Source organism: Ornithorhynchus anatinus, chromosome 8 (assembly GCF_004115215.2).
Source record: "Ornithorhynchus anatinus isolate Pmale09 chromosome 8, mOrnAna1.pri.v4, whole genome shotgun sequence".
NCBI classification, from domain to species: Eukaryota; Metazoa; Chordata; class Mammalia; order Monotremata; family Ornithorhynchidae; genus Ornithorhynchus; species Ornithorhynchus anatinus.
In genome coordinates, this window is record NC_041735.1 from 34,645,510 (window position 1) to 34,670,039 (window position 24,530).

At 47.8% G+C, this 24,530-nt stretch overlaps 1 protein-coding gene across 2 annotated transcripts in view; it reads right to left on the reverse strand.

The window, feature by feature from the left end:
* LOC100081044 (myosin VIIA and Rab interacting protein) overlaps window positions 1-24,530 on the reverse strand; it is a 231,616-nt gene that overhangs the window by 85,953 nt on the left and 121,133 nt on the right. For both annotated transcript variants that reach the window (XM_029071359.1, XM_029071357.1), the window contains exon 3: window positions 22,423-22,644. In XM_029071359.1, coding sequence (XP_028927192.1) covers window positions 22,423-22,644 — 222 coding nt within the window. The remainder of the gene's footprint in view (window positions 1-22,422; window positions 22,645-24,530) is intronic.

Genomic DNA, 24,530 nt, shown 5'->3' on the forward strand with positions numbered 1-24,530 from the left:
CACTTCTCATGACTTCCGGGAGTTTCTGAACGATATTCATCGAGCTAAGGGCGAAAAAATCCGCACGCCTCCCATAGGCTGCGGATAGAAGTATTTGAGGAAGGAACCATATTGTGCTGCCTACAAACTCATTTTTGTCTCTCTCCCACTACCTAAAGCAGTGGAAGCTCGGCTCCTTTATCGTTTGATTGTGAATTACAAGCACGGTCTTTTGATGGCATTCTCTCAATCAATGGGTTGCATGTTGGGTCCCATCTTGAATATTTCCCAAAGAGGGTGGATGCTTTAACTGGACAGGCAGTTTGCTCTAGAGAGTTTTCAGGTTTTCCATTCAGTCTTGTTTAAGGACGCTGCTGTGCTTTGACGGATCTGCTCTCAGTCCCAAGCCACCCTCTTGAGGGGGACGGGGACATTTGGTGGAAATGCCCGAGAAAAATGTGTTGTCACCGCAGGTAGCCTGCTCTGGAGCTCTGGCTTGCCACTCCCTTCCTCTCAATCGATGACCTGACCGTTTGTTTAGGGTATTGTTGAGCGTTTACTATGTGCCAAGTTCAAGCACTCGGTTCAGTGCTCTGCACATAGTAAGCGCTCAATAAATACTCAAAGGCTCAATAAATATTACTGAATGAATGCCAAGCTCTGTACTAAGAGCTGGAGTAGACACAAGATCATCAGATTGGACCCAATCCCTGTCCCGCACGGGGCTTCCAGACTAAGTAGGAGGGAGGAGAGTCGCATTTCACGATTCCTCATGATCATAAGGAAATGGAGGTCTATGAGGACCCGCCACGTGGTGAACGACTCGGGCTACAGAACACGCGTGACCCACGGTGGGACCTCAAAGCCGAAGAGCGCTGTCCACCGGGCCCAAATTAAAGACCGAGCTCTCCCCTGCTTTCAAGCCTTATTGAAGGCACACCTCCTCCAAGAGGCCTTCCCTAACTAGGCCCTCTTCTCTTCTTCTTCTACTCTCTTCTGTGTCGCCCTGACTTGCTCCCTTCATTCATCCCCTAGATCCCAGCCCCACAGCACTCATGTACATATCTGTAATTTATTTATTTATATTAGTGTCTGTCTCTCCCACTAGACTGTAAGCTTACTGTGTGCAGAAAATGCATCAGTTATTATATTATACTCTCCCAGGCACTTAGTACAGTGCTCTGCGCACAGTAAGTGCTCAGTAAATATGACTGACTGACTGACCAAGCAGGAATCCCGCACCGATGGCGGGAAGATGCTGACAAACTCCTGAACACACCTTTCACCAGCACTGAGACCCTTCAAATCACAGAGAATAATAATAATAATAATAGTGGTTTTAGGAGCTGCCTATGTGCCAGGCACTGTACTAAGTGCTGTGGTAGGTACAAACCAATCTGGTTGGACAGAGCCCCTGTCCCACATGGGGTTCCCAGTCTAAACTCTCATTTTACAGATGAGGGAACTGAGGCACAGAAAAATGAAGTGACTTGCCCAAGTTCACACAGCAGGCAGGTGACAGAGCAGGGACTGGATTCCAGGTCCTCTGACTCCCAGGCCAGTGCTCTTTCCACTAGGCCACACTCCTCCTCAAGCAAATCATCTGGAATATGGGGACTTGATCTTAGCTCCTGCTTTTGAGGAAGTCACCTCGCAAGCAGCATTCTTGCAGACTCAGTCAATCAATCAGTCATATTTACTGAGGACTTCCTGGGTGCAGAATGCTATCCTAAGCACTTAGGAGAGTACAATGTAACAGAGTTGGCATGTACATGTTAAGCGCTTCCTATGGGCCAAGCACTGTTCCAAGCACTGGGATAGGTACAAGGTAATCAAGTTGTCCCACATGGGGCTCACAGTCCTAATCTCCATTTTCCAGACGCGGTAACTGAGGCACAGAGTATCTAAGTGACTTGCTCAAAGTCACACAGCTGGCGAGTGGTGAAGACGGGATTAGAACTCACGATCCCTGACTCCCAAGTCCATGCTCTTTCTGCTAAGCCATGCTGCTTCACATAGTGAGCACTTAGCAAATACTACCATTATTATTATTACAGGGGTATCGCCTTCTGCGCGTTGCAGGCTGCTAGCCAAAGTGCATCTGAGGCTAGCAGAGGGTCTCCAAAATCCAGGTACTGCAAGCAGAAGAGCCGAGAGCAATCTTTATGACCCAATTTTCACAGCTTCCTCTAGAATATTCTACCCAATGGCTGTCCCTTTCCTTGCGGTTTCTAACCATTAGTTAGAACTGAAAGGCTCCGTGACAGACCTAGGTGAGGAAAGCCCTCCTGAGAGATGAGAAAACCTGAAAAACTAAATTGAAAGACAGTGTAAAATAATATAATTAATTGTATATCATCAGGATATTAAGAAGTGTCTATTCTTTCTCTTCCACAGAGAAAGCAGGCTCTGTGTGTGACGACTTTTTGATCGCTGAGTCGTGTTGACATTCCACAAATTTTCAGTCTTTTTGAAACTGAAATTTTTTTACCTGCTTGTCAGTTACAGAAATGAAACCCCTTGTAATAGCCTGGGTTTCAAGGGCTCAATTTTTGATCAAAATGAGATGGACTCAAGAATAATTGTAATCATGCCACTGGGACAGTGCACTCAGTAATTAAATCTTATATTACACAATGCATGTACATACTGTGCGACATCTGTTAAGTTGTGCAAGGGCGGATTATTTGAGGCAAACTGTGTGAGGACAAATCTGTCTACCCAGAAGATTGTTATTTTGTTCAAAGTCTTTTGGTTGGATAGGTTTCATTTTCTTGCATAGAAAAGGTCCAGGAAGCAGCCCCATTTGGATCTGAGCCTGGGTATGGGATGGGGTGAGGGCCAGTAGCCAGTAGTTGACTTGTTCATTCCAAGCGCTCAGTACAGTGCTCTGCACATAGTAAGCGCTCAATAAATACTATTGAATGAATGAATGTACGTTGAAAGATTCCTTCAAAATGGTGGGTTCAGAGACCAGAGGAGGGGGGCCAGAGGAGACTAGCAATTTGGTGAGGTGTCCGGGGGATGGGCAAGGCAGCTCTTTAAAATCCCTTCTCCCTCTTTATTCAGCCTAAGTGTTTCTCTTCCTGCGATTTTGGGGGGCCACGGTCCTTCGGTGGGGTTTTTCCGGCCTCTGTAGACTGAGGTGAAAGAACTCCAATTCCCTGTGATTCCTTTATGTTGTCTTAGTGTTTTGTTTCATCTCTCCAGGAGCCAGTCCCTTCTCCCCACTTTTCATTTTTAGATTCTGAGTCCCCTGAGAGCCAGGAATCGTGTTTAATTCTCAGCCGTATCTTCTTTTCCACACAGTAAGCTCTCAATAAATGAATAGGTGGCCCCTCAATAAAGGAATAAATATTATGATGGTTACAACTACTAGTGGTCTTTCTCAGAAAAAAAAGCCCAGCAACTCTCATTTGATGTACAGTCTTAAACACATCTCTCCCTTTCCTCACAAACAGACCATTTGGTTTTGATTTGCTGAAGAGAAATTAGTGTCAATTTCATGAATCATTGCTGGCCCAACTAGAATTTAACTGACTCTTTTGTAAACAACAGCAACAGATGAAAAACATGTTATGCTTGACAAGCCAAATTCCCTGTACGTAAATATAAACTCGGCGTAAAGGCTTCCAAAGAAATCATACGTTCCTAACGTAAGCCGTAAGAGTCTCGCATTCGTTTTCGTAGAAACACTCACCCTCCCAAACCGACATGGAGTTGAAAGAGCAAAATATAAATAGGGATTCTGCAAAATCCCAACGGTGCCCTATCGACAAATGTATGAACATCAGAAATTGCAAACCAAAGGGGAAACTAAACCTGGTCATCACTGTATTTTATTTCATGAATAACTAATGACTAGTGATAGATGTCCAAATTTCAGAATCCTCGCCACACACTTTTCTCTGCCGGGTCTCAATCGAACAATCATATTTATTGAGCACTTTCTGTGGGCAGAGCACTGAGGAGCGAAAAATAACAGAGTTGGTAAACCCGTTCCCTGATCACAGTGAGCTTACAAGTCTAGAAAGGTCTTCCTTGTGCGTCGCCTTTGCACTTGAATTTGCACCCTTTCTTCACCCCCTCCTTCAGCCCCACACTCCTTACGTCCATATTGACAACTTATTCATTTATATTTGATGTCTGTTGCTCCCTTCTGGACTTCAAGCTCATTGTGGACAGGGAATTTGTCTATCATTCATTCAATCGTATTTATTGAGCGCTTCATGTGGGCAGAGCACTGTACTAATAATGTTGGTATTTGTTAAGCGCTTACTATGTGCAGAGCACTGTTCTAAGCGCTAGGGTAGATACAGGATAATCAGGTTGTCCCACGTGAGGCTCCCAGTTAATCCCCATTTTACCGATGAGGGAACTGAGGCACCGAGAAGTTAAGTGACTTGCCCACAGTCACACAGCTGCCAAGTGGCAGAGCTGAGCGCTTGGGAAGTACAATTCGGCAACAGATAGAGACAATCCCTGCCCAACAGCGGGCTCACAGTCTAGAAGGGGGAGGCAGACAACACAACAAGTAGACAGGCATCACTACCATCAGAATAGATAAAAAGAACCACAGATAAATGCACAGCATTAATAAAATAAATAGAGCAACAAATATGTACAAATATATACAAGTGCTGTGGGGAGGGGAAGGGGGTAAGGAGAGGGAGGGAGTGGGGGGGGAAGGGGAGGAGAGGAGGAGCAGAGGGACAGGGAGGGCTCAGTCTGGGAAGGCCTCTTGGAGGAGGTGAGCTGTCCGTAGGACTTTGAAGAGGGGAAGAGAGTTAGTGTGACGGATTTGAGGGGGGAGGGCATTCCAGGTCAGAGGTAGAACGTGGGCCAGGGGTGGACGGCGGGACAGGAGGAAACGAGGCACGGTAAGGCGGTGAGCGGCAGAGGAGCGGAGTGTGCGGGCTGGGCTGCAGAAGGAGAGAAGGGAGGTGAGGTAGGAGGGGGCGAAGGGATGGAGACCTCTGAAGCCAATAGTGAGGAGAGTATCAACTCCATTATGCTGTCCTCTCGCAAGCACGTACTACAGTGCTCTGCACACAGTAAGTGCTCAATAAATATGATTGATTGATAAGCAATTACTACTCACAGTGTATCTGATATACAGATAGACTGGAATGTCCTACTTTTCCAGAGCATTACAAATCAATGCAATTTTTAAACTTAGGTCACCTCTTTTCCTCTCTGACCGCATATCAAGGAGCTCCAACAAGATTTCACTGACAGACGTTTCAGTATTTGACGGCTCTGTTCTGACAACACGTCAGTCCCGCTGCTGTTTTTCAAAGATTCTTTCTGTATTTGTATTTGTTAGGTACTTACTCTGTACCAGGCACTGTACTCAATGCTGGGGTAGATACAAGCTAATAATAGTAATGATTATTATTATTAGGGTACTAAGCAGCGTGGCTTAGTGGCAAGAGCCCGGGCTTGGGAATCAGAGGACGTGGGTTCCAATCCCTGCTCTGCCGCTTATCGGCCGTGTGACTTTGGGCAAGTTATTTAACTTCTCTGTGCCTCAGTTACCTCATCTGACAATGGGGATTAAAAGTGTGACCCCCACGTGGGACCACCTGATCACCATGTATCAGGTTAGAAGAGTGCGTGGCACATAGTAAGTGCTTAACGAGTCCCATCATTAGTATTATTATCACTATATGCCAAGCACTATTCTTAGCACTGGGGTAGATACAAGTTAATCAGGTTGGACACAGTCCGTCTTCCACATAGGACTTCCATTCTTCATCCCCCTTTTACAAATGAGATAACTGAGGTTCAGAGAAGTGGAATGACTCGTCCAAGGTCACACAGCAGACATGTGGTGGAGCTGGGATCAGAATCCAGGTCCTTCTGACCCCCAGACACGTGATCTATCCACTTAGCCGCGCTGAATCAGGTTGGACACAGTCCCTGTTCCATACAGGGCTCATAGTCTCAATCCTCACTTTTCAGATGAGGTAACTGAAGCACGGAGTAATGGAGTGACTTGCCCAACGGACACAGCAGACAAGTGAACGGAGCCAGGATTAGAACCCAGGTCCTCTGACTCTCAAACACGTGTTCTTTCCACTAGGCCGCAATGCTTCTCAAGGACATCACCAAAAGGAAGACAGAACACTCGTACAAATGGAAGAAAAAAGAAAATGAGAAGAAAGGCTGAGAAAGAGTAGCAAGGCACCTGGGAAAGAAACCGAATAACTGAGAGAGGGAGTGAAGGTTGACTGTTGTGTGGGAAGAGAAAAGGTGTAGGTAGAAACCCTGTGAGAGAGAGATGGGTAGAGGCCAGAAGCCGGGAGGATGGGCGGGTTGGCTTGATTTTAGAAACAGTATTTAATCGGCTGAGAACATCTGGCAGTTGAATTACTAGCCTAGGCTGCTGGTTACTTTTCTCAGTCAATTGACTACCTTCATTTCATTTCAGTAAAATTAATCGAATCAGCAGATGGCTGACCTGAAAGGTAGTGTTTGTGTTTGTTTACTTTTAACTCTCAGCGCCTCTATATGAAGCAGACAAATATGAGCTATTCATGGTGAAAGGTTCTGGTAGAGGCACTGGCAGTGGGTTTAAATGACACACTCGTAGTCTTGATTTTATGCGTGAATGCACACATTTTACTGGAGACTTAGACATACGATGAAAAAGGTCAAAATGTGTGACTCAGGATTGACAACGCAATGCTAAAATGATCAAAATACCATTTAGAGGGGTGAGAAGAAATGCATCTTTTCTTTTGTCCATTTTCTACTTTCAATTATAGCTTCGGAAAATCACGCAGATGATTTTTGAATGCTTGAGGAACCAGTTTTCTACTATGAGAAATTAGTATTTCCAGGTTGCTTGGGGAGTTCACCAGCATTGAGATGTTCACAGACTGTTGAAACCTACTAAGGGAAAAAATCCCATTCAATCAAAGGTACTTATTGGGCACCTACCTGCTGACTGCAGAGCACTGTACTAGACAAAGGGGCTAAGGGAAACCCATCCCTCGCCCACTTGTAGCCCACCATGCTGTCCTCTCTGCTATTTCCAATTGTTTGAGATTATTATTATGATGTTTCCAGTACTCTACCAGTCCCGGCCATAGGAGGAAGAGTCAAGCAGAGCCCTGCCTTTCCAGGCCTAACTCAGGCAGTGGCTAGCGAGTGGAAGGCCATCTGCTACAAGTCAAAACTCACCTGTGCAGGGCGGCAGCGGGATGGGAGAGAATTGAGGGCGGAGAGTCAGGTTTACCGTGTGGAAGAAGGCAGTGGTAAACCACGGCCGTATTTTTCCCTAGAAAACTCAATGGATACACTACCAGAACGACTGCAGATGGAGGTGGAGCGTCCTGGGAGAGATGTGTCCATGGAGTCGCTATGGGTTGGAGACGACTCGACAGCATAAGACAAGACAAGGTACTTTTCTAAGTGCGGGAAGCAGCATGGCTCAGTGGAAAGAGCCTGGGCTTCCGAGTCGGAGGTCATGGGTTCGACTCCTGGCTCTGCCACTTGTCGGCTGTGTGACTGTGGGCAAGTCACTTAACTTCTCTGTGCCTCACTTACCTCATCTGTAAAATGGGGATTAACTGTGAGCCTCACGTGGGGCAACCTCATTACCCTATATCTACCCCAGCACTTAGAATAGTAAGCGCTTAACAAATACCAACATTATTATTATACACGATAACAGGGTTGAACACAGTCCCTATCTCACATAGACCCTACAGTCTGAATCCTCATTTTACAGATGAGGGAACTGAGGTCCAGAGAAGTGAAGTGACTTACCCCAGGTCACACAGCAGGCAAGTGGCAGGGCAGGGAGTGGAACCCAGGTCCTTCTGACTCTCTGGCCCACGCTCTATATAGCATTTATACTTTCATCTCTTCAGAATTATTTGTTACGCTCTTCCATCCTGTTTGGATGGTCCTGTTTATCCTTCGGTAATTGTTCTTACTCTGGCAATCACCGATGTTCCTCCATCTCCTCCATTAGATTGTGAGCTCCTTACAGGCAAGAATCTTTTCTTAGTACTGTTGTATTCTCCCAAACTCTCAGTACAGAGTCTAGCACTCAGTCTTCATTCTTCTTTAAATGCCACCAAATCGTTTCTGACCCCTAGACACACCCTCTCCGGGACATACATCTTCTGACATAGAGTCGTTCTTGTATGTGTATCTATAGAGTTTTCTTGGAAAAGATAGGCAAGTGGTTTACCATTGCCTTCTTCCGCGCGGTAAACACTTGAGTCTCTGCCACTGTCTTTGATCGGCGTTTTGATCGCTTGATCACCCGCCCTTGACTCTTCCCCATGCCGCTGCTGCCCAGCACAGGTGAATCAACTTTGTCTGATGCTTTGGCTTAGACTTTTCCACAGTTGTAAGCTTCATCGGCGTACGCAAACTCTCCTGCCTTGATAAGGCATCGATTCATAGGACAGAGCACTCAGTAGACACATATTGTAGACTATTATACTGTCCTCTCACAAGCGCTTAGGTGGGTAAAGCTAGAACTGCTCTCCGTTCCATGACCCTGCCAGGTTTTATATTGGGAGTGTTCAATATGCCATCACCTTGATAAATCTCACTATAAAGAACAACGCAGAGAGTCTGTTTTTAATTTCTTCAGACTTAGGAAGGCTCAGAGGCAATTTACATACTGTGGAGTGCCTGCCATCCACATTTGGAGTGGCATGGAAAATATCCATTTCAGAGAACAAACCTCCAGCTGACTTTTTTGTGATGGGATTAGTGCTGCTGGTTAATTTAGGACACACGACGGTGCTTTTGACTCCCAGAGGTGGGTTTGTTTTTTTTTGCATGTGTGAGCAATATGGGGGGCTCACCCTACCTGCTGAAAATCCAGTTCCTCTTTATAGCCCAGTGGAACAGGAAGGAAAATTTTAGGGAACTTTCCTTATCGATCAATTAATTGTTCGTATTAATCAATCAATAACCAAGTCACTTAACTTCTCTGTGCCTCAGTTCCCTCTGTAAAATGGGGATTAAGACTGTGAGCCCCATGTGGGACAGGGACTGTGTCCAACCTGATTAGCTTGTGTCTACCCTAGCTCCTAGTATAGAGCCAGGTACAGAGTAAGTGCTTAACAAATGCCATAAGAATAAATGAAAAATGAATAAATAAAAATCCAATCAGTAGTATTTACTGGGACAAGGACAGAGTCTGACCTGACTGAACTGTGTCTACCCAAGACCATGGCAAATAGTAAGCACTTTAAAAATACTATAATTATCATCATCAAAGAGCAAGCCATGTTAGATTTGTGAGGGTCTTTTGAAAAACATTCTAACTCAAAACATCTCTGCATACAGTTTTTAATGCTTGTTAGAAATCATACCACTGACTCTCGGGGTTATCCTTGCAAGGCCCCTTTCCCCAGATATCACAAACCTCCCTCTCACATATGGCTTCTTCTTACAACCAAGAAGCATCGTGGCCTAGGTGGAAAGAGCCTGGGCCGGGGAATCAGAAGGACCCGGCTTCTAATCCCCTGCTCTGCCACTTGTCTGCTGTGTGACTTCTTTGTGTCTAAATTACCTCATCTGTAAAATGGGGATTAAGACTGGGAGCCCTATGTGGGACATGGATCGGGTCCAACTTGATCAGTTTGCATCTACCCCAGCGCTTAGTACAATGCCAGGCACATAGTGAGCACTTAAACAATTGCAAAAAAAAAAAAACCCAGTTGCCCATATAGTACTTTGAAATTCCATCACACCCGACGTAAGCCTTCTCAGAGCCAAGCTGTTACTAAGTCTTGGTACAACCCTTAAATCACTTCATTTGACACTGTATAATAGATGCTTAATATATTAGGATGGAGGAGGTTATTTCTAGATTCCTCCAAGGATCCTTTAGCCACTGTTGGAGACAGAATGCTAGGAAGCTGGCAGGCCGGTACAATCCACATGCAGCAAATTGGACGGAGAGAGAGTCAATCAATCGATCGTATCTATTGAGCACTTACTGTGTGCAGCGCACTATACTAAGCACTTGGGAGAGTTCAGTAACACAGTTGGTAGGCATGTTTCCTGCCGACAAAGAAGAACTTTCCTAATGCGACAACTCACCACGTCGGAACAAAATCAATCAGTGGCATTCTTTGAGCAGTTACTTGGTGCAGAGCACTGTATTAAACCCTTGGGAGAGGACAATAACAGAGTTGGCAGGCACATTCCCCACCCACAAAAAGCTCACAGTCCAGAAGCATGGGAGAACAAAACAGCTAGAGCAAATGATCCTTGGGAAATAGAGCACGTAATGCTGATAATGACCGTGGCATTCGTTGAGCGCTTACTATGTGCCAAGCACTATACTAAGCACCGGGAAAAGCTATAAGATAATCAGGTTGGACATATCCCTGTCCCACAAGGGGCTCACAGTCTAAGCAGGAGGTTGAACAGGAACTGACTCCATATTTTACAAATGAGGAAACTGAGGCCCAGAAGAGTGAAGTGACCTGTCCAAGGACACAAAGTAGACAACTGGCAGAGCTGGGATTAGAACCCAGGTCCTCTGACTCCCAGGTCGATGGTCTTTCCATTAGGCCATGCCAGCAGGAACCAGGGCCACTAATTGAATTAAATCAGCCCCGAATCCCAAGCCTAGGACACAACCACTAGTAACTAATCAAGCCCATAATCTGCACTCTACCCCGGTACCATCTTCCACAAGCGGTCTTGCCTCCGGTCCCCAAACCGGAAGGAGGGAAGGGGCAGAGATGACAGGAGACCAGCAGCACCCGAAGTGGGCGGAGGGCTTGCAGAGTTAAAGAAAGGATCCCATTTCCAGGTAAAAACCTCCTGGAGCAAATACATTTGAGAGTTTGAAAAAAAAGCCCACTTGAAACTAATTTGAAAAAAAAAAAATGTTCAAGAACAGTTAATCCTTCCATAAAGATCACCTGGGTGAGATTGACAAATACAATGAAATCTGAAGTTGGTTTCCAAATAAATGTCTGTTGGGAAATCTTAAAGTGATGAGAGACCGGGATTGAGAAAAAGAAAAAAAAAAGGCTTCTGCATTAGACACTAATCTTTCCCTGCTCCTCTCTGAATCCTTCTTTCTGGATTTTTCTATCTGATGAACAAGCTTGTCCAGCCACTGGCCCCTGGGCCTTAGCTGTTGATGTTGTCTGTGGTGGTAGGTGGGAGCCAGTGGACAGAACACAGGCCTGCTAGTCAGAAGGAGCTGGGTTCTAATGCCGGCTCTGCCACTTGTCCGTCGTGTGAATTTGGGCAAGCCGCTTCACTTTTCCGAGCCTTAGTTCCCTCGTCTGTAAAATGGGGATTAAGACCGTGAGTGCCATGTGGGACGGGGCTGTTGTCCAACCCGATTGGCTTAGTACAGTGCCTGGTTCGTAATAAGCGAGCCTATCGGGCAGGGATTGTCTCTGTTACCGAAATGTACACTCCAAGCACTTAGTACAGTGCTCTGCACATAGTGAATGCTCAATAAATACTATCGAATGAATGAATGAAATACCATTAAAAAAATAATCCCCCACCCAAACAACTACCTTGCTATTTGGGGGAATAGGGTCAGTCATGAGCTGAAGACCACGCACATAAAGCCAGGAGGAGCCCCAGGAATTCAGTCTAATCTGTTCTGAAGGTTTGAGGGTTTAGGGGGTACTAAGACATACGTTCTGGGCCACAGAGCCACGGGGACCCCCATCCCCCTACAAATTCTACAACTTATATCCGTAACATTTTTATGCACATCTGTCTGCTCCTCTAGGCTGTAAGCTTGTTGCCGTCAGGGAACTTCTCTCCCGACTCTGCCATCCCGTCCTCTCCCGAGTGTTTAGGAGAGGCGTCGGCACACAGTAAGCGCTCAGTGAATCCGATAGATTGATTACAGGGGAGGGAGGAACACGGAAGCGAGAATGGTAGAAAAAACAAATCCACCCGTCACTGTCGTATTTACTGAGCGCATACTGCGTGTAATAATAATAACGTTGGTATTTGTTAAGCGCTATGTGCCGAGCACTGTTCTAAGCACTGGGGTAGACACAGGGGAATCACGTTGTCCCACGTGGGGTTCACAGTCTTACTCCCCATTTTACAGATGAGGTAACTGAGGCACCGAGAAGTGAAGTGACTTGCCCCAAGTCACATAGCTGACAGGTGGCCGAGCCGGCATTCGAACCCATGACCTCTGACTCCGAAGCCCGTGCTCTTTCCACTGAGCCACGCTACCAAGCTCTTGGGAGAGCACAATGCAACAGGATTAGTAGAGTCATTCCCTCCGTCTCTTTAGTCTCTCTTCCTCCATATATTGGGACACACAGGTGCCTACACACACACACACACACACACACACAAAACCCCTTCTCCAGCCGCACCCCTTTCTATACTCTACTTGTCGACCAGATGGAGCTACCCAGTAAATGAAGAATAAAAACTGGCCTGCACATAAGCGGTGGGTAAGACTTGTTCAATACAAGCAGCATGGTTCAGTGGGTAAAAAACATGGGCCTGGAAGGTCCTGGATTCTAATCCTGACCCCTCCATTTGTCCGCTGTGTGACCTCGGGCAAGTCTCGCATTTCCACGTGCCTCCGTTACCTCATTTGCAAAATGGGGATTAAGATCGTGAGCCCCATAGGGGACGTGGACCGTCCGACCTGATTAGCTTACATCTTCCCCAGCGCTTAATGCAACGCCTGGCCCATAGTGAGCGCTTAAATATCATGAAAACATAAACAAAACCCCCAAATCATGCCTCCTTAGCGCCGACGCACATGAGATTACCTTTTGAGGTTTGAAAGGCGTAGACTGAAAGCATCTATATCAAGGTAAGATTACTTAACAAGGCCAGGAAATAGTGGTTAAACAAAGTACCTCTAAGGGGCCATGCAAATCCATCCTCCTATCAAGGATTCCTCGCTGCTCCTCAACAGCTCCAGACCATAAATCTATTTCCTAGCAGGGATTCCTTGAAAGTGGATTTCCCCGGTGGACACAAACCGGGTAAGAGGACGCAGGTTAATAGTTTCCTGCTCTGCTCTTTCCCTTAGAGGCACCTCCCTAGGCCTACATAGGAACTCAGATCAGGGAACAAAGGGTGAAACTAAAAAAGAAATAAACCCGCCAAGGAGCTGTGTTAATCCCTGAGGCGTAGGAGAGAGAAGTGAAATGTCAGCCCCAGACCTGAATAATTACTGGCGGATCAACCTGTCCCCCTGCCACTTCACCTTCCCGTTCCTGCCTGTCGCCTGTCAGCGCCGGAATAACGATGACTCCATTTTATGACACTGGGAAGGAAGGCACTGAGCTCCTCCGGCGCCGTTCACTCCGGGATTTCAGAGTTGCCTGCCCCGATTCACTTCGCATTTCTTCGGGATTGACCCCGGAAGAGAATGGATCCCCCAAACAACTGCTCCGCTACCCCAGGCCAGGGCCGTTGTTTAGCCGTGGGTTTGCTGGTCATGTTTGTGCTCTGCAAGGCAGAGTCACCTAGCGCTATCGATCACTTCCTGTCGTCCAGACTGGTCGGGGCTCTGCAGCGGGAGGGAGGTGGTTGAGGGGGTGGAGGGTGGAAGGGGTGTTTTCTGCCAAGTCGACGACCTCGCTATTCTCCTACCACAACCCAGTCCACACACTTCACTCCTCTAACGCTGTCCTTCTCACTGTACCTCGATCTCGTCTATCTTGCTGCCAACCCGTCGCCCGTGTACTGATTCTGGCCTGGAATGCCCTCCCTCCTCACATCTGAAAGACAATTACCCTCCCCTCCCTTCAAAATCTTACTGAAGGCCCGTCTCCTCCAAGAGGCCTTCCCTGACTAAGCCCTCATTTCTTCTTCTCCCACTCCCTTCGGCATCACCTTCACTCGCTCCCTTTATTCATCCCCTCTCCCAGCTCCAGAGCACTTTTGTACATATCTGTGATTTATTTATTTATATGAATGTCTCTCTCCCCCTCTAGCCTTTAAACTCGCTCTGGGCAGGGAATGTGTCCATTTATTGTTATAGTGTCCTCTCCTAAGCTCTTAAAATAATTCTCTGCACACAGCAAGGCACTCAATAAATATGACTGAATGAACAAGCAATGGATTTAGCAATGGATAAGTGCTTAGTACAGTGCTCTGCGCATAGTAAGTGCTCACTGAATATCATTGATCGATAAGGCCACTGCTGCTGAGTCAGAAGAACGGTCCAACCGGCCTCCTCCCGTGACACCAGGACGTTTGGAGGAACAGTGCAGTGGTTGCCCTTGTTGACACCCACTCTGATGGCTCGGGATGCACCATTTACCGCTCAGATTTTCCCTCCAGTAATCAACCAATGGCATTTACTGAGTGCTCAGAGCACTGTACGAGTACTCGGGAGAGTACAATACAATCCAGGTAGTAGACCCGCCCACAAAGAATTTACAGTCTAGACGGAGAGACGGACATCTATATAAATCGATAAATTACGGATATGTACACAAGCGCTGTGGGGCTTCGATACTTATTCCTCCTCCCCCTTAGACTGTGAGCCCCTAAAGGGCCAGGGACTGTGTCTGATAGGATGGTACTGGATCTACCCCAGTGTTCAGTACAGTGCAGCCTTCCCTGACTAACTTTTCATCTCTCCACTCTATACTCCCTTCTTTTTGAGTCCCTTATGCATCTGTGCTATTATAAGAAGATGGGAGAGGGGTTAAAGGGGAGAAAGCTTTATAGAATGCCCAATTTTACCTTCTGTGGGGTATATGGGGCATGTCAGGTGCCGCTTCTGTTCTTCGGATCACCAGAGCACAGGTCTGAGGCTGGGGGGAAGGGGAGGCGGGGAATTCATTCATTCAGTAGTATTTATTGAGCGCTTACTATGTGCAGAGCACTGTACTAAGCGGTTGGAATGTACGGTTCGGCAACAGACAGAGACAATCCCTGCCCACTGATGGGCTCACAGTCTAATCGGGGGAGACAGACGAAAACGATAGCGATAAATAGAATCGAGGGGATGTACATCTCATTAACAAAATAAATAGGGTACAGGCATCAGATAACAACGGTTGGGTCGAGGCGGCACACAGACTATTCACGTAGGATGGCATTTTTTTAAAAATAGTATTTGTTAAGCACTTATTATGAGTCAGGCACTGTACTAAGTGCTGAGTTAGATACAAGATGATCAGGCTGGACACAGTCCATGAATCAAACAGGGCTTATTGTCTTAGTGTCCAATCTACAGATGAGGTAACTGAGGCAAAGAGAAGCGAATTGACTTGTCCAACAACAGACAGGTGGCGGAGCCAAGACTAGAACCCAAGTCCTCTGACTCCCAGGCCCATGTTCTTGCCATTAGACCAAGCAGTGCCAAGCAGTGTGCTAAGCGCCGTGACAGATACAAGATAATCAGATCAGTGTCCTTGCAGCCCCACAGGACTAACAATCGTAGAGGGAGGGAGAGCAGGCATTGAATCCCCATTTTATAGATGAGGAAACTGAGGCACAGAGAAGTTAAGTGACTTGCCCACGGTCACACCGCAGGCAGAGGCGGGATTAGAAGCCAGATCCTCTGACTCCCAGGCCTGTGCTCTTTCCACGAGGCCGTTCGCGATAATGTGATGAGCCCCATGATGTGATGAGCCCAATTCACCCACTGCGTGGAACGTTAATAAGTCACTTCCATGCAGATGGGAGGGTCATTATGGTGATTTTCATGCATCCTAAACACCTTAATAATGGCATTTGTTAAGCGCTTACTATGTGCAAAGCACTGTTCTAAGCGCTGGGGAGGATGCAAGGTCATCAGGTTGTCCCACGTGGGGTTCACGGTCTTAAGCCCCATTTTACAGTTGAGGGAACTGAGGCACAGAGAAGTGAAGTGAGTTGCCCAAAGTCACAAAGCTGACAAGCGGCGGAGCTGGGATTTGAACCCATGACCTCTGAGTCCCCAGCCAGGGCTCTTTCCACTGAGCCACGCTGCTTCTCTAAGATTGCATCCGCCCCATAGAGCTGAACCTACCCGTCCTTCACAGTGCAGAAGATTCTAGCTCAACATGAACTGCATTTTTGTCTATTTTTCTTTCTGTTTCATCATTTTTAAGCCCAAACTGCAACATCCCAGATACAGCCTTTATCTGAGGGATGGAAATGGTTCCTCAACAATAAGGATCTTTTTAAAAACCTTATCCCAACTGCCCACATCCGCAAATACGCACGAGCCGGAGGCTTGAAGAAAATCAGGGAGAAGGCTAGCAAGGTGTTCAATGAACTCGAACTCTTCTCTCATTTTTTATGTGTGGTTTTCAAGGAAACCCATTAGCTGCAGGTCCACTTTCTTGCTGTTGGCCCAGTGCTTGGTAAGAAGGGGTAACATGGGGACGAGACAGGGAAGGTTTGGGGATCTGAGAGAGGAGCCAATGCCAATTTGGCAGGAAGATGGCACAGACTTAGAATTTTCAACGTTTCTGCCAGGCTGAAATTTAGCCCGATGTTGCGTTAATAATGCCGTTAATGCGGCGAAGCTATTTTTCACTGATCTGAAATCCACGTGCTTTGACCTGCTGCATTTAAATTAGACTTAGCAGAAGAAGTAACGATTTAAATACCGAAAAGCATCCGGGATATTTTCTTCTATGCTTCTAATTGAAAAAGACAGGAGAAAGCTTTCTGCTTCTCCTCCATTTCTCTCACTCTATTTTTGCCCTTCATCTCTTTTCTGCTCTCTCGTCTCCTCCCTAGCCCCTTTTTTAAAAAAATGGCATTTGTTAAATGTTTACTATGGACCAGGCACTGTACTAAGTGCTTAGAACAGTGCTTGGCACATAGTAAGCGCCTAACAAATACCAACATTATTAAGAGGTAGAGACAAGCTAATCAAAATGGACACAGTCCATATCCCACATGGGGCTCATAAAATCTGTTGCCCAACTGTACATTCCAAGTGCTTAGGACAGTGCCCTGCACATAGTAAGCGCTCAATAAACACTATCCAACGAATGAATAAAATCAATGCGGCATTGATTTTAGAGCCGGTCTCCCACGCTTGATTGTGAGCTCCTCGAGTGCAGGGATTGTATCTACTGATGCTATTGTCCTCTCTCAAATGCTCAGTATAGTGCTCTGCCCAGAGAAAGCACTCAGTAAATACCACCGACTGATTGACTGACTGACTGGTTAATCTGAGGGCAGGCAGGAGGGTGTGGACAACGGAAAGGTGACGGGAGGGCCGAGAGTAAAATGCAACCTCCCTTGTTCGAAAGGGAAAAGCGCCGATGAAGCGTCCAAGATGGCACCGCATTTTTTTCTCCTCTCCCACTACCCTCACGGCATCTACCCGTCGGACGAAGGGGCTGCTGCGCAGTTAGGTGGAAAGCGTGGGGGCCTGAGAGTCAGGGGACCTTGCTTCCAGCTCCGGCTCTGCCTTATGCCTGCCGTGTGACCTCGGGTGAGTCACTTAACATCTCTGTGCCTCAGTTTTATCATCTGAAAAGTGAGGATTAAAAATGCAGTTTCCATCCCGCTTAGACGGTGAACCCCATAGGGAACGGGAACTGTGTCCAAATCGATTGTCCTGAGGCTACCCCAGCAATTACAACAGTGTTTAGAACATAATGAGCAATCAATCAATCAGCAGTATTTATTGAGCACTTACTATGCCCAGAGCACGGTACTAAGTGCGTGGGAGAGTACAATAGAATAGAATAAGTGGACACTTTCCCTGCCCAAAATGAGTTTACAGTCCAGAGGGGGGGGCATTCCCCCATTGTGGGCCGGGATTGTCTCTCTTTATCGCTAAACCGTACTTTCCAAGCGCTTAGTACAGTGCTCTGCACACAGTTAGTGCTCAATAAATACGACCGAATGAATGAGAAATGCTATAATGCACGCCGAGGCAAGGTAACCTGAGAGAAATCAACTCGGAAGAAACAAACCGGCCTTTCAAGTTAACACTCTGCAGGATTTTCTCTCCCCCAGTTAAAAGAGCTCGGCTCTCCAAGCCCACAAATGACTTCGGCCCCACGGTAGGATCGGCAAATCCTCTGTCCGCTCGGGCCAGTGCCGCCTGCGATCCGGTGCTTCCGCTCGGACTTAATTGACATTGCAGCTGATACTGTTCAGGGCCAGAGATGATCCCGGCCTGCCTTTCCTTCCCACGTTCGGACTCCCCCGAGGGCTTCCGGGCAAGAGCTCTTGACAGGGAACTGATGACTCAAAGGCATGCCCCGAGCCCAGCCGTAGGAAGGAGAACGCCTCTGTTCTCCCTTGCTAATCCTCTGGTTGAAAACCAGGTATTACTGGGGCTTGGGGTTTTCAAGAAATCTTCGGTACTGAGAGGGTGTGACGTCAGATGGGGACGTCTAACGACGATGACTCAGGCCATCCTGGCAAAGTGTTGACGGAAAGCGGATCCTCTGACGAACCGGACCAACCCACGCGTTAATGCTAAACCCTCTCCACCCTCCCTAACTCTGACTCCGGCCCCTCCAGTCGCCAAGCTCACGGATCGTGATCACAAGCAACCTGGTCGGGGAATGTGTCTGTTTATTGTTGTATCGTACTCTGCTCAGCACTTAGCGCTCTGCACACGGTTAGCGGTCGGTAAATACAACTGACCGACTCTGACCGACTCTTATAGCGGGCGCTTTCAGTACCCTGCCCGCCGTCCCCCACTCCTCCCAAACACACACACACGCACACGATTGATTTCCAGGGAAATCCAACTAAAAAGGTTTGTTAGATGAGATGACAAGCCTGGGAGTCAGATGACCTGGGTTCTACTCCCCCTTGGGCAAGTTACAACTCCTCTGTGCCTCAGTTTCTTCCAACGTAAAATGGAAAGGAAACACCCGCTCTTCTTCCTGCTTAAATGTGTGTCCTCTGTGGGGAAGGGACTGCGTCTAAACCGATTAATTTAAATAGGGTGGTAAAGATAATGAGGATGATAATAATAATAATAATGATAGTAATCTGCTTTGTGATAAGAATTTGAACTCATGAAATTTGCTTTTCCTCCCTAAGTGAATATCTTTTCTGTGATCTTACTGAGCTTTCTCTTGCTCGTTTCTGACAATATTACCACACTGGCAAAGTAACGTGACCTCGTGGAAAGAGCACGGGATGGCGAATCAGGAGACCTGGGGTCTAATCCCAGCTCCACGGTTTGCCTGTTGTGTGACCTTGGGCAAGACACTGAAATTCTCTGGGCCTCAGTTCCCTCATCTGTAAAATGGGGTTTGAGACTGTGAGCCGCTCGTGGGACGGGGACTGTGTCCAACCCGATTGGCTTGTATCCACCCAACGCTTAGTACAGTGCCAAGCAAAGAGTAAGCGTTTAACATATACATTATCATTATTATTTTCTGTGCTCTCATCTCCTCAGCCGTAAAATGGGAATGAAATACCACTTTTCTCTGTTCCCTAGATTAGAGCCCCATATGAGACAAGGACTATGATCAGACTGTATTATATCAGTAATAATTAACACATTTATGAAGTGCCTTCTCTGCAATAAGCATTCATTCATTCATTCATTCATTCATTCAACACTATTTATTGAGCGCTTAATATGTGCAGAGCACCGTACTAAGCGCTTGGAGTGTACAAATCGGCAACAGATAGAGACAGTCCCTGCCCAACGACGGGCTTACGGCCTAATCAGGGGAGACAGACCGACAAGAACAATGGCAATAAAATGGGTTAGACACAAGAAAATCACATCAGACGGAGTCCCTGTCCCACATGGGGCTCAAGGTATAAGAGGGAGGGAAAGCTGGTCCTTTATCCCCATTTGACAGATGAGGAAACTGAGGCACAGAGATTTTAGGTGGCTTCACCTAGGTCACACAGCCGGCTATAGGCATTTCTGGGACTTGAAGCTCTTTGTTTTCCTACCAGAATACACGGCCTCCACATTACATTTGGTCGCTTTCCCTGCAATTCAACTTAGCATCTGTCTCCCCAGCTAGACAGTAAGCTATTTTGGGACCGGAATCGTGTCTACTGATGTCTACAGTCGTGTCAATTGTATTTTAGTCCCCCAGGTGCTCAGTACAGTGCTCTGCACACAGAAAGCACTTGAAAAATACCGTTTGTTGACATTACGCAGTACTTTGTATAATGTTTGCTGCTGAAAGGAAGACGAAACAAACCTCTAGACTGTAAGCTCATCGTCTAGATCGTAAGCTCACTGTGGGCAGGGAACGTGTCTGGTCATTGTTACGGTGTACTCTCCCAAGCGCTTAGTCCGGTGCTCCGTATACAGTACGTGCTCAATAAGAGCGCTCAGTAAGTACGATCGAATGAATCCAAGCTCCCAAAATGGGCCACGATGGGGCACCGCCTCCTTCAGAGACCCAAAGCCAGACACATGGGCCACGGACAGAACCCCGGGGAAAATGGCAAAAAGCTTCAATAACAATAATAATAATAATAATAATGGCATTTGTTAAGTGCTTACTATGTGTCAAGCACTGTTCTAAGCGCCGGAGTGGCTCCAAGGTAAACAGGTTGTCCCCCGTGGGGCTCACAGTCCTAATCCCCATTTTACGGATGAGGTAACTGAAGCCCAGAGAAGTGGAATGACTTGCCCAGTGAATTTACTGTTTACCCAGTCGTATTTATTGAGCACTTACTGTGTGCTAAAGCTCTGTACTAAGCGCTTGGGAGAGTACAGCGTGGCTCAGTGGAAAGAGCCTGGGCTTCGGCGTCAGAGGTCATGAGTTCGACTCCCGGCTCTGCCACTTGTCAGCTGTGCGACTGTGGGCGAGTCACTTCACTTCTCTGGGCCTCAGTTACCTCATCTGTAAAATGGGGATTAAGACTGTGAGCCTCACGTGGGACAACCTGGTGACCCCGTATCTACCCCAGCGCTCAGAACAGTGCTCTGCACATAGTAAGCGCTTCACAAATACCAACATTATTATCATTATCATTATTACAATATAACAACGGACACATTCCCGACCCATAACGAGCTCACAGTCTCATCCCAATCAACAATGGTATTGATTGAGCGCTTTCTGTATGCAGAGCTCTGTATGGAGTGCTTGGGAGAGAAAAATGTGAGAATGTCCCTTCTAATTGATCCGTCAATTTTTTTGTTTTCTACTGGCATTTGTTCAGTGCTTACTATGTGCCAGGCACTGTGCTAAGCGCTGGGGTAGATACAAGCTAATCAGGTTGGACACAGTTCATGTCCCACAGGGGGCTCACAAAGACTGTGATTTCTAAACATTGGGAGAGAGGGAGGGAGGTGGAGGGAGAGAGGGATAGAGAAAGAAAAGCAGTGTGGCCTAGTGGAAGGAGCCCGGGCCTGGGAGTCACAGGACCTGGGTTCTAATCCCTTCTCACTCCCCATGCCCCAAGTAGGGCCTTGTGGAGGGGAGCGGGGAGATGCCCTCAATGCAACAATCGATCAATCGGTCAGCTGTATTTCCCGAGCGCTTCTAGACCGTAAGCTCGCTTTGGGCAGGGAGTGTGCCTATTATATTGTTATACTGCACTCGCCCAAGCGTTCAGTACAGGGCTCTGCGCACAGTCAGCGCTCAATAAATAATACCATCGACCATCCCGAGCGATCCTGACAATCCCTCTCGCAAATCAGCTTGTTGTAGGCGGGGAACGTGTCTACCGATTCTATTACGGCGTACTCTCCCAAGCGCTTAGTACAGTGCTCTGCGCACAGTCAGTGCTCTATAAATAATACCAGTGACCGATCTATAGGCGGGAGTGACCATCCTGAGAATCCCTCTCAAAAATCAGCTCGCTGTAGGCAGGGAACGTGTCTACCAATTCTATTACAGTGCACTCTATCAAGTTACTTAGTACGGTCCTTCGCCCACAGCAAGCGCTCAATAGATAGGACTGACTGATTGAGCGTTTACCGTTTGCTGAGCACTGTACTAAACGCTTGCGAGAGTACAGTCTGAGTCGGGAGACGTGCTCCCTGCCCACGACGAGAAGCCACCTGGCCTAGAGGAGAGAACCGGGGCCCGGGAGTCAGAAGGACCTGGATTCCAATCCCGGCTCTGCCGTTTTTCTGCCGTGGGACCTTGGGCAAGTTACTTTACTTCTCTTGGCCTCAGTTCCCTCATCCGTAAAAGGGGGAGAAATACTGTGAGCCCCGTGTGGGACAGGGACTCTGTCCAACTTGATCAGCTGGGATCTTCCCCACAGCCCGGCACCTTGCCCGGCGCACAGTACGTGCTTTATCCCGGCCCTGCCACTTGTCAGCTGTGTGACTGTGGGCAAGTGGCTTCACTTCTCTGTGCCTCAGTTACCTCATCCGAAAAATGGGGATTAACTGTGAGCCTCACGTGGGACAACCTGATGACCCCGTATCTACCCCAGCGCTTAGAACTGTGCTCTGCACATAGTAGGCGCTTAACAAATAACGTTATGTTAACGGACACTGTAAAAAAAAAAATGAAAATCAACAACAACGAGTTGACAGCGCGTCGCCCTGGACCGTTGGGCCCGGGAGGGGCCTCTCACCTGGTCTGTTGGCAGATGTGGCAGAGCCAGGCCTTCTCCGGCTTCTGGTAGGAACAGCAGCCCTTGCAGATGTTGTATCTACAGTCCCGGCACTGCCGCTTGCTGTTGAGCAGGAAGGTGAAGGGCGAGCAACAGCGCATACAGCAGTGGTCGGTGAACTCCTGGTGCTTGCAGAGGACGCGGCACTTGCTGCTCTCCTCGTCCAGCTTCTGCTTCATCTCGCTGGGGAAGGAAGGACACCACGCGTCGGCAAGGAGGGCGGCCCCCCGGCTTCCCCCTGCGCCCCGGCCCCGGGTCCCACGACGCCGGAGATCGCCGCGGCCCTCCCGCCCCGGGAATCCGATGGCGACGGTGCCGCCCGCTGTGCATCCGTTCGATCGTATTCGATGAGCGCCTGCTGTGCGCCGAGCACCGTGCGGAGCGCTCGGGAGAGTACGATCTAACGATAAATGCGTTCCCACTTACTGCACGCCCGGCGCCGGGGCCGATGAGATGGGGAAACATCCCCGTCTCCGTTGGGGCCGACCGTCTAAGGGGGAGGGACTGTAAATTATTTATTTATAGTACTGACTGTCTATGGCTGCGATTTTTTTATTCATATTTGTGTCAATCTTCCCACTAGACTGTAAGCTCACTGTGGGCAGGGGCTGTGTCTATTATATTATTCTACTGCAATGATAATAATAATTGTGGTGTTTGTTAAGCACTTACTATGGGCCAAGCACTCTTCTAAGCGCTGGGGTTGTCCCATGTGGGGCTCACGCTTTTAATCCCCCTTTTACAGATGAGGTAACTGAGGCACAGAGAAGTTAGGTGATTTGCCCAAAGTCACAGAGCTAAGCGGTGGAGCCGGGATTAGAACGCACGACCTCTGGCTCCCGAGCCCGTGCTCCTTCCACTAAGCCATGCCGCTTCTCCAAATAACAATAATCATGGCATTTGTTAAGCACTTACTACGTGCCAAGCGGTGTCCTAAGTGCTGGGGTAATGAATAATTATAATGAGGGTATTTGTTAAGCGCTTACTATGTGCAAAGCACTGTTCTAAGCGCTGGAGGGGAATACAAGGTGATCAGGTTGTCCCAGGTGGGGCTCACAGTCTTCATCCCCATTTTGCAGGTGAGGTAACTGAGGCCCAGAGCAGTTAAGTGACTTGCCCAAAGTCACACGACTGACAAGCGGCGGAGCCGAGATTAGAGCCCGTGACCCCTGACTCCCAAGCCCGGGCTCTTTCCACTGAGCCACGCTGCTTCCCAAAAACTCAGTGCAGTGCTCTGCATAGAGTAAGAGCTCAATAAATACGACCGAATGACTGAGGCCCCATTTTCTGGATGAGGAAGCCAAGGAACAGGGAAGCTAAGCCCCAGGTCATACAGCAGGTAAGAGGTGGCATCAAGATTGGAACCCAGGTCTCCCGTCTCTCTGTCCTGAGCTCTACCCACTAGGCCACACTGCACCCTTATGGGTTGTCTCATTTGCTCTTCAAAGATCCCTGAGGGGAGTGGGGGGACGCGATCACATTGCAAGCCCATTAGACCGGAAACACAATGGGCAACGCCAACATCCTGGATGTTGGATAAGACCGACCCCAGCCAGATTCTTCCTGGGGGTTTATTTCATTTTATTTTATTTTGCTCTCTTCTATTTTATTTCATGTTAGTTATGGGATTTTTTAAGCGTTTACTAGAGCATAGGCCTGGGAGGCAGAAGGTCACGGGTCGTGGGTTCCACTTGTCTGCTCTGTGAGCTTGGGCAAGTCACTTCTCTGTGCCTCAGTTCCCTCGTCTGTCCAATGGAGATTAAGACTGTGACCCCTATATGGGACAGGGACTGTGTTCAGTCTTGTATCTTTCCCTGTGCTCGGTGCCTGACACATAGTAGGCGTTTAACAAATGCCATTATCATTCTTATTATTGTTATCAGGTGCCGGGCACCGCATGGAGTACGGGGATCAATACACGCTAATCAGGTCGGACATAGTCCCTGCCCACCATGGGGCTCGATCTTAATGTCTATTTTACAGATGAAGGAACTGAGGCACAGAGAAGTGAAATGAGAATCAGCGTGGCTTCGTGAACAGAGAACGGGCCTGTGAGTCAGAAGGCCCTG